Consider the following 11,213-nt stretch of genomic DNA (forward strand, 5'->3'; position numbering starts at 1 on the left):
TCTAGCATCCTTGTTAAGTTAGAAACAGATATAATACTACCTGGATTTAACTCCAGTACTCTGGACAGTTAAAGTTACAGTACTTGTTTTTTTCTTCTTTTTATACTGTATAAGTACTATTAAGAATTATTTATTTTGTTAAGAAGCAAATACATGTAGTATTATATTGCAATGCTGTATATATTGTAATATTCTCTTGATAAATTGCTACATAAGTTAATCCTCAATTTGTTTTATTAATTTTACAAATTCATTATCGTTAACTTAAATGCAAATAGCTTTTCGCGTAGTCACATGAACTGTGGCACCTCTTCATGTATGACATTTGCCTACATGTAGATATCTGAACAATTTTTGTTCTGAAATATCTACTGCCATATCATACAGTGTATAAAGCTGGAAAAATGTGTAGCAAGCTAGCATTCATCACAAAACTGTCTTATTTCATATACCATTACAGATATTTATGAAAAGAAAGTTTTTAAAGAAGTTGGGATTTTGTGTTTTTAAAACAATCTTAGTTTAATATATAAACTTAAATGATATTCTTGTGTTTTTGTGTGTATATTTGGGATTATTTCATTTGATATATGGGCGTGTATAGATTAATTACATTGCTAGCATATTAGAGAACTCCTATTCGAATTATAGTCTTTAATAGCAAATATGGTTAACAATCTTTTTTTGCAAAATGTAGTTTATCTAAATGTGTTTTATTAGTTTGTTTTTGTAGAATATATATATCTGAATTATAAGCATAGAAAATGCAATTTAAAAATGCAACACGAAAAAGCATTATTGGTATTGCCAGTGCAATTGCATTATTGTCTATTGAACTTGGTAAGACATATCTTACTAAAGATTTATCATGATTTGCTCCATAGAGTCTATGTGCAGATTATAAATGTGAGAATGTCAGTGCTGATTACTATGAAAAATTATTTTACAGTACTGTTATCTATTCTGATTAAAACACAATCGGATGTCCCTTTATTGATCTACATTCCATTGCTTTGGTAATCTGTCCCTGTTGAGCTGACACACCTAATGCAATCACAGATGTTCATTCTTATGCATATTATCATAGTGTGTTTAATTCCAAAATAGTCAATAGATGCATTTACACACAGTAATATAAAAAGTGAATTTCAATTGAAAATTTTGGTTGATGGGATGGATAGTTGAAAGAGAATGATTTTCAATTAGAATTCAAACTTACTGAGTGGGGTTCATTCTAGTTTGATCCCTTCCCCAACAACAAGAAACCCCCAGTTTTTATTTGATGCTATTTGAATCATTATTAGAATAGTAATCATTTTGTACTTGGTTGACACTCACACATAAAATTATTTGGAATTATCATTTTGATTTTATGAAACGCAGATGTAATACACATGTGTTGAATTAGGCCAAAGGGTTAACTAAAACCTATCAGTTAAAGTTAAACGCCTTTTCTTGGAGTCGGCTTATGTTTTACAATATCAACATTATTTTTGTTTAGTTTTTTCCCATATAATTTGAATCATGATTGAATGTTAGCTTAATGGCCCAAATAATTTTTGAAAACAAGCTTTGTTTAAAAAATCATTGCCATTGATTGCTTCTACTTGCCAGTAATATCGTCAACCATATTTAGAGTTTTAATGGCATTAAGGTAGTCACCTTGACCACATCCATATCTAGCTATAGGTTATATTTGATTTTTGAAATGTAAATGAGCATATAATAACCATGGGGATTTATTGAAATTTACTTTCTAGATATTAATGAGTATATTTAATATTCATATGTTCACATTTAAAAGTATATGTATATTTTTTTCTTCCGTGTCTTGTACAAGTTATTTTCCTCTTTATTTTGGAGGGTAGGGCATTGGGGATGATGGATTGCGTATCTTTTCTAGCAATTTGTTTTCTTGAGCCCCTTTTAAGACAGCACGGTTGTTCAGTGTATGTTGATGTTAAATGTGTACAATACATGTTGAGTCATAAATAAAAGCGATAAGTATCTTAGCCAGGGTAATATAGGAATGCCTTGAGTACCTTATAAGGTGGATATGTACACTATACAAATACCACACCCTTTTTTCTTTTCATTTTATTAAGTGTGAATGAAAGGATGTGATCAAAATCATTGTTTTGAAATTTTAATTCTCAAGTGTGTACAATCAGTGCATGAAATGGGAAATTTTGTGCCTAAAAATTAATCATTTGAGATGGTGTATTGAGAATTCTTCAATAATCTTTTGATATGTATTTTGAATTTCCTTGTTTGCTTTCCTTTATGTTAATTTACATTCTATACATAATTGAATGAAATGTACTTAATATTTTGATTATGCAAAACATGCAGCATGATATTTTGAATAGATATATATTCACTTATTTGTATTCGCATGTTTGGGTAATCATGCTTGACAAAAGTTGAATGATAGCAAATTGTCATTTGTGAACATTATCATGCAAGATGGTTTTGGCTTTGTAAATATGATTTCTGATAAATAAACCAAACCAAACCCAAAATATTTTGGTTATTTCACAAAAGAGTCATTAAAGGAGAAAGAAACTTTTGGAAAAAGATAGCTTGTGTGAAAACAGAAAAATCAAAGAAACAGATCAACAAAAGTTTGAGAAAAATCAGACAAATAATGAAAAAGTTATGAGCATTTGAATATTGTGATCACTAATGCTATGGAGATTGTCAAATTGGCGATGCGATAAAGATGTGTGATGTCACTTGTGAACAACTCTCCCCATTACTGCAGTATATATTTCACTTAAATTGCCTCTTTTATCACATCTATTAATAGTATATCATGTGCTCTTTCTATAGGAGGGCATGTAATACATATTTTTAAAGAATACATCATGGGTACAGAGTTTGTATCACCACATGAAGAAGCAGAAAGAGACATTTTGAGGGTATTTTATAATCCATCACAGGGAAAGTTGTTCACATGTGACATCACACATCCTTGTCGCATTGCCAGTGGGAGGATCTCTATAGCATTAGTGATTGCAATATTCAAATGCTCATAACTTTCTCACTATTTGTCTGATTTTCCTCAAACTTTCTTTGTTCTTATTCTTTGATTTTTCTGTTTCGACACAAGCCTACTTATTGCAAAGGTTTCATTCCCCTCTAATGATCCATAACCCCTGTATTATTACACTTATTGGGTGATTTCAATTCGGTTTTTGGTGTTGAGAGCATGAAAAACCTGCTGAACCAAGCTCCAACACCAAGCTGGGTTCAGAAGAACGATACCGATTACATTATCGATAGCCTATGACAATACGCCTGTCTGCTGCCCTGCTGACCATCTAAACTTTTTTTACAGAACTTCTTGACAAAAGTGAAATCAGGGGGAGAAATTACAGTAAAATGTCATCGTACAGAATGCAAATGGCTAAAATTACTTCAAGAATCTGAAAGTGAATATTATTGTCCATTAAAATGTATAAGACTCTAATGATTTGCACTCATCTTATCTGCAAAAATCTAAATTTACAGGGATGCTTCATCCTGTTCGCCGCCTATTCATGGGCTTTGAATCACCAACAACGAACTTGAAAAAATGATTTTCCCAATCCCTGGGGTTTGATGTTGGTGAATGGGAAAATAACACGTAAATCGTCAACACCAGCTGTGATGCTTGGTTCAGCATAGGTATGACATTCAAGACCAGCGCTCAACACAAACTGCCGGAAATATGTCATATTTTCTGAGGCCAATCCCAACACCAGTTTCATTTCAACTTCAAGTACGGTGTTGTGGCTGGTGTTTGTGTTGTAACAACACCAACATCAGATTTCAACACCATAAACCAAAATCATCCACTGTACTGCCAAGGTATATTATTATACAATGCAAATGCAACACATGAAATAGGGAATGTTCTTTTGGATAAGTATTGGGGGTCAAACTAAAATGCTAATTTGACATCCTATATGAAAGGGACCAAAAGCTTTTTTTTTTTAATCTAACATATCTACATGCAAATATGCAATATTTCATTGTAAATTATATTGGGTTGCTGGTCTATCCTAGTGAAATAATTGTTGAATCATTATGCTTTCCCCAATTGATACATGCATGGGATATTTTTTGGCAGTTGATTACATTTCTTTTTATTGCCATTTATCCTATTATTCAGTCTCATGGTGAAATTATGTATACCATGTGAATATTGTGTTATGATCATTTGTTGCAATGTATGTATTAAGAATGATTTCTTAATGTAAGCTCATAAGCAGTATAGGAGATGGTTTGCATATTATAGATATATAACTATAGCAGATACTTTTATATCAATATCCTAGATATGCATTTAAAGCTGGTAATTATTAAGGGTCAAGTTTGTCCTTGTCATGGGTTGAACAGAAATCAAATTAAAAACAGACAAAACAGTATTATTAAAAGATATGAAAACTTTAATGCCTTTTTGATTTATATAATGCTTCATGTATAGTGCTATGCTAAAATTGCACATGAGTCAAATGGTGATTTGGAGTGAAAATATGTAATTTACTCATTTTCCCTGTAATTTATATGTATGAAATTTGTACGGGTGTCTATTTTCAATCTTAGAATCTTGGACATATCTAAATTCCCATGGAATGTGGTAGATTACTCATTGTTCCAACACCTTACCATACAAGAAAGAATTTTTTTTAAAAACCAAGAAAAAAAACGGAGGTTTGCTAATTTACCATTTGTTCTTGAAACGGCATTGTACTATCTCTAACTGAAAATTTCACTAGTCTAATACAATAATATTTTCTAACCCATGATGGATTCAACCCATTTGTAGGGCAAACTTGGCCGTCAAAGTCTAATTACCGTGTTTCTTCTAAAACTCTATTTTAAACAGTGTCATAATCATGTTTTCTTTTGTTATGAGAACAGTACATGTGAATTCCACACATTCCATGTATATATATATATAAATATATAAGTCTTTTGGAATAGTATTTCCTCTGCTCATATTATATCTTTTATAGAGTATTGACTTCTCATTTTTATCCCTCCCTCTTCCCCCATTGTGCATCTCCTAGCTTTGCTATCACTCATTTATTCATTCACTCACTCACTCATTCACTCACTCATTCATTCATTCTCTCTTGATTATCTCTATCCTATCTTTATAATTTAGTTGATTTCATTTTCATACTTCTAATATTTTCAAAAGCTTATTTTCTTCCAAACACAAACTCAGTTTGGGGATTTTATGGATCATTTTCTTGTGAGCATAACTTAAAATTTGATTGTGAATTTCTCAATTAATAAATTCTCTAGTTTGACATAAACTGTAACACATACTATCCCTATTTTTTTTTTTTTTTTGGTTAGGCCTGTTGAGCTGTATGTATTAGTTGAATTCTTTTTTTTTGTGCCGAATAGTGATGGTAATGTGATGTTTATATTAAAATAGACTTGTATTATTAACTATAGTAACACCAGTGCATATTCATGTGTATTATCCATGTTATGAAATGTATAGTATCATTTGTGAAATGATAGTCTAACAAAATACTGTACTATATGTATGTATTGAAATCAATAGGTATTTTGTCAAATGGGATTTGTGATGATATACTACTCTGAACAGCTTGGCTGGTACATATTAAACTTATATGGATATTATTTGTGCAATAAACTTTAGTCTCTTCGACTGGGTTATGGTCAGCAGTTAAATGTCAATTGATTTGCTTTTTTTATGTGTTTTATGTGTTTCAGGATTGCGGTACAAAGTCAAACTCACATACCAATTCTACCCAGGTTTGGGGTAGTTTGTTTACAGGTCATATCGAGTCCATTTCTCATTTCACCCGCTCCCCCACTCCTTTAATTTCTCCTCATGATTGAGATGGTAGCAAATATCCAAATTTGCCAATTTAGTATGTTTTTAATGAGCGAAAGTGACAAAATATGATTTATCCATTTTTGTACCAAAATGTTTTTTTCTTTCAAAATATGATTTTAATTATAGATAAGTATGATTTATGGTCAACATAGGTTGGCAGCTGTGAATGTAACTTTATCACCATCATGTTCATGCACTTTTTTTTTCATGTATAATGAGGAACCATGTGGAAAATAGTGTTTCCAATGGAAGTTACCACTAAATAAATGCGATGGTCAGGGCCCTGTAACACATAAGGTTAGCAATTACCAATTTGAAAGAACAATTCTGATTGGTTCCCAGTCAGTTTACTGACCAAATTTCACATGCAACGATGACACCGATAGGCAATTGGATTTAGTGATTAATTGCTAACCTTTGTGTCATGGGGACAAGAATCTCAGTTGCTCCTCCCCATTCAAATCCTTATTCATCTTTCCAGTTATTACATTATCCTGATAACAATTATGTATTGAGTGAAAATAAATGTATGTAACCTGGGAAAATGGGGGGGGGGGGAGATGGGTCCCATTTACTAATTATCACATATAAAAATCTTCTTTGGGATCTTGGAGGTTAATGACATAAAGAACAGAACATTTAAAACCACAAATCCTTTACTGAAAAATTGCAAACTATACAATATCAATTTACATGTAAAAATGAGTATTTATTCAAAGATTTGTGACACAATAAATAATACTTCACACATAATAATTGTTATGATCAGAAAAACATTTTTTTTTCCAATCATGAAACGATACCTGATTTGGTAAGCTTTAGCTTGCTAGGCTGCATCAGGACCTCGCCTGGCAAGCTTTCCTAGCAAGCAAAAGCTTGATTGTGGAAAAAGAATGTTTTCTCATGTCTACAAGCCAATTGGCTTTTTCAGTAATATTTGTGTTACATTCAGTTTCCCTTGTGTTTATGTTATTAGGACAGTACATTGAATACATTTAAAAAAGATAGTTCACATAAACGTTTAATCACATCACTTTCCATAATATACATTTATAGTACCAGTATCCCCAAATAGGTGTGTAAACTATGTTGTTTGGGGTGAATGGTATCATATACTGTACATGCAAGTTTCATATATCTTAACATTTCTGAAATTTCTTGACTTTCCAGACTACAAGGCCAAATCGCAAAAAAGGACTGTGGTCCAACACTTTTTCATGACTTGACCATTTGCCAAGTGCAATCTAACTGATTAACTAATTTCAATATTCCATGCCGTGTTTATATAGGGTCAGCTCAAGGATGCTAATGAATGAAAAAAATAAGTAAATGTTCTTCCACAATGTAGAATAAAAAAACAAATTCCATAACTTATTAGAACTGATAAATTCTTTGAAGTTTTGCTCCTGGAAAAAAAAGGGTGTGTTAAGATTTCCTGATTTTGCTTCTGGAAATAAGTTTTTTCAAATTCCCTGACTTTAAGATAACCGTCTGAATTGTATGATCTACATTGTGTATAGTTAGGGTGTTCATACATCAATATATATATATATATATATATATATATATATATATATACACTGTATGTATCTTCAAAACAGGTAATAGGGCTTCACTTCATACAAAGTTGTTATCAATATCAGATTCTCGAATCCTTACAAAATTTAACAAGGCTCTATCCTTAAGTTTTCAGTTGACAAGTTTGAACGCAACCTAGTCATTGTACTTACATGTAGGGGTCATTTTATGTTGTTTTTTAAAGGCAGAAACAAGATATTCTACATTCAGATTTTTATTTTTTTTTTTTTTCTTTTATTTCATTTCTTTGCTATGCTACAATCGGGTTTATGCCCATGTCAAATCAAAATTTCCAATTTTCAGTAGCTTTGACTATTGATACTTTATTTCATGTAAGGCAGTACTGTACTACTTTAGTAATTAAATCATTCAAGGGTCTTGGACTGAACCATCAACACATGGGACTAAGAATCAGTAGGCAATGTCATTCTCAATTATAAGGCAATTCATAAATGAAAATGGTAATAAGCATGATAAACTTGATCTTCAAACAAGTGTTTAAAAATAAAAAAAAAACCTGCATGTACATGTAACCAAGGTAGAGCGTATCATATTGTATCTTTGGCTTTCATTTGCACTGAAACAAACACTTTGTGAGCCTCTTTCAAGTATGTTAACGGAATAAGCGTAATACGACCTGTTGCATATGCTGGTTCTTCAAACATTTCACTTTGCAGAAGAGTACAGTAGAATTTTTTTTCTCTATTTACAAGATATGTACATAGCATATTGCATACAACTTGTAATCTTCTACAGCACATGAATTATCAAATTCATCTTTAAGAAGGATTGAAACATGGACCTTGCTGAATATTTGATTTCCAAACGATGGAAAAAAAATGACACTTCATTTTTGTTGAGTTCACAAAGATAACCATGTAGCATTGTCCTTTCTACTTTGGCTGAGTTAAGATTCATTTCAATGTCCGAATTTTGCTATCGACAAGCTCGAATAATCAGTTGATTATCACACTCCGCTTGATTCCATGCTTGTGTTCAATCCTTCATTGCGGTACATGCCACATTTACCTAGATGCTGCAATGACAAAATAAAGACAAAGGAGTATAGAGAATGATATAAGCCATACATCTAAACCTAATTCACATTTGCACTTAAAACAGTCAAGTTCACTAAACAAGGGAGGTCAATGGGCTTTGACAGCAGCAGCACCAAAATAATTTGGTACTGACAAAAATAAAAGTACTTACAATATATTGGTGTAGGTTAAGCATTATATTTTCTTTTCCACATGGACACTTCTTACTTAAAAAAAATATATAGTTTAAGACATAATTTTTTTTTTGAAATTTCAAACTCAAGAATGTACTGTATTTGATGTGAAGGTATGTAATATAATAAAAAGGAATTGCAGATTGAGAATCACAAGCTAAAATGAATACATATACCAAAGTTCTAAATTAACTAGTGTAGAAAGGTTCAGCAGAAATGAGGGTAAATAACGTGTACACTAGTCACACAACCTGACACACACACACAACTGATTTTACACCATTCTTTAATCAGCAGCTTTTCAAACATGTAGAATCGAGCTGCAAAAATTGGAAGTATGAAAACTTTATTTAATCCTTATTTGCTTTAAAAAAGATACAGTGTAGGCTAGTTCCTACATGGTTTGACAAAATTCAGACATATTTTGTGCACATACATGTATAAGGCAATACAAACATTCGTTGCAAAGACAAAAAAAATTTAGGGTGGCTTTGCTTCAATGAACGAACCAATTGATTTTTTTTGTCTGTTTGATTGAACACATGAATTTCCAAGTAAGACATATTGATGATATAAACATGATGCTTACCTCTGAGAATTTATTAGTACGTGCATGGAAACAAGTGGGGACTGTGTCAACAGTGGGAGGTATACTGCCATATCCCATGCTTGTAGTACGATAAAGAAGGTTCTGGGGTTTGTGATTATATCCTTCAAATACCTCTGTCAGGAAGAATAGAGACAATGAATGATTACTTTTTGATATAAAATATGTTGTTTTTTCCATAAAATAATGAAATGGGTTTTCTCAAGTTACATTGCAGGATTGTTCAGGAATGTCTCGAACAATCATTTACTTGGTCAAGAATATTGTTCGCTTTTACAGCGTGAAAGACTTGTTTAAAAAATTGATATATCAATAACAGGAGATCTATTACATCTATATTCAATCTATTTATAAGATAGCTGTTTAAAGGTTAAGAGTGAACAAAAAGCAAAGAATCATTTTATGAAAAGAAAAAAAAATACTGTTTTAAAATTAACAACTGATCATTCTACTTCTAAAATATCTGAAAGCTAGCTATCTAATAAGAAAAAAACACATTAAGGGTTTATGCCTGCCACTTACCAGGATTTTCAAATCTATGTGGAAGTTTTTCTGTTCTATAGAAGTCTGATGTTTTGGCTCCACTTGTCTTCTCAAGAGTTGTTGTGGCAAGTACCTGATCACGTCCTGTCCTGTCTGTATCCATCTGTTGGAAAGAAATTTAGAATATTCTGTAAGTGTAAAGTTAGGTTTGCATGGTCATGCCTTGCCCTGGAGCTTCTACATGTATTTTAAACTTGTATTAACATCAAAAGTTTAAATCTGACTCAGAGGTCTCTTATTGATGGCATGCAATGAGTCCAAACTTTGCAGACAGTCATTATCTAACAAATATCAATATCTTTTAAATCATCAAAATGAAAAGCAACCCAAAATTACCCTTTAGTTTTGAAAACCCATGGTTTAATCTAACATGGTTTATGCAGATTTCCTGTATAAATTACGCTTGCCTTAATCTAGACCCCTAAATTATTAGTATTGGGCGCGTGTTTAAAAAATTCTGATGCCGATGCGCGCTTTTGTCACAGTGCGACAAACTGACGTCCGTTATACCCAGTTGTTGTGTGTCCGGACGATCAATTTTAGAAAGTCATTTGGAAGAATTTACATGCGAAGTTTCATCAAATTTTAGTACAAACTGTTGGGAAATATTATAGAGAACAAAATAGAAGATGATTACAACTATTGAATTCATATTTTTAGTGTAGGGCCTAATCCAAAGACAAAAAAGAAGGCTCTAAATTTAAATATAAGTGTCCAGACACCCCCTCCCTCATGGTACCATGGTTAACTTAGATATGCCATAGCCTTGCCCTTAGGGAAGTTAGGCCATATTATGCTAAGTTAGGCTAGGCCTAAGTAAATTTTGTAAATGAATCCACCGTCTGTTTGAACTTTTGAAGAGTGGATTCATTTTAGATCTAATTTCAAAACAGTGGACTGATAAATAAAATAGCGTGGATAACCACGGTTACACTACAGGCATTAATTTGGCAAAATATATGTGGTAAAATAAGTGTAATTTACAGGAAATCTGCATAAACCACATGAGAATTCGGGCCAACAACATGGCCAATGATTTTCGTAACGTTAAGGCCTTTACAATTACAGGGGGCCTACCGTTACTTTGTCTTTAGGCCCTATTTAATTTACCTGTTCATGATGATGACGGGAATGGTCATGATGATGAGTGTCAGTTCCAGCTTGCTCCATTTTGAAATGAGGAATATTTCAGTTTCACACTGCCCTTAATAAATCTATGATCTGCTGATAAACAGTTGAAAATGGCGTCCGGTTGTGTGTGCTTTACGGTAAGGCCGAACGTCGAATGATGTCCGGTAGGCCTACTGCACTGTATGTTATAATATGAGGCCAATAGCATATGCATGCAACACACATGTAAACAAAACAACACGGCAGCATCAATGCAC

At 32.3% G+C, this 11,213-nt stretch overlaps 1 protein-coding gene across 1 annotated transcript; it reads right to left on the bottom strand.

Moving 5' to 3' along the window:
• Window positions 1-7,777: 7,777 nt before the first annotated feature.
• Window positions 7,778-11,213, bottom strand: LOC121409965 (UPF0691 protein C9orf116 homolog). Its single transcript, XM_041601758.1, has 4 exons — window positions 10,936-11,213; window positions 9,805-9,928; window positions 9,265-9,398; window positions 7,778-8,480 (listed from the first exon to the last, which is right to left on the bottom strand). The coding sequence occupies exons 1-4, from the start codon at window positions 10,993-10,995 to the stop codon at window positions 8,412-8,414; spliced, it is 387 nt and encodes a 128-aa protein (XP_041457692.1). The 5' UTR covers window positions 10,996-11,213; the 3' UTR covers window positions 7,778-8,411.

The sequence above is a fragment of the Lytechinus variegatus genome, chromosome 3, assembly GCF_018143015.1.
Source record: "Lytechinus variegatus isolate NC3 chromosome 3, Lvar_3.0, whole genome shotgun sequence".
NCBI classification, from domain to species: Eukaryota; Metazoa; Echinodermata; class Echinoidea; order Temnopleuroida; family Toxopneustidae; genus Lytechinus; species Lytechinus variegatus.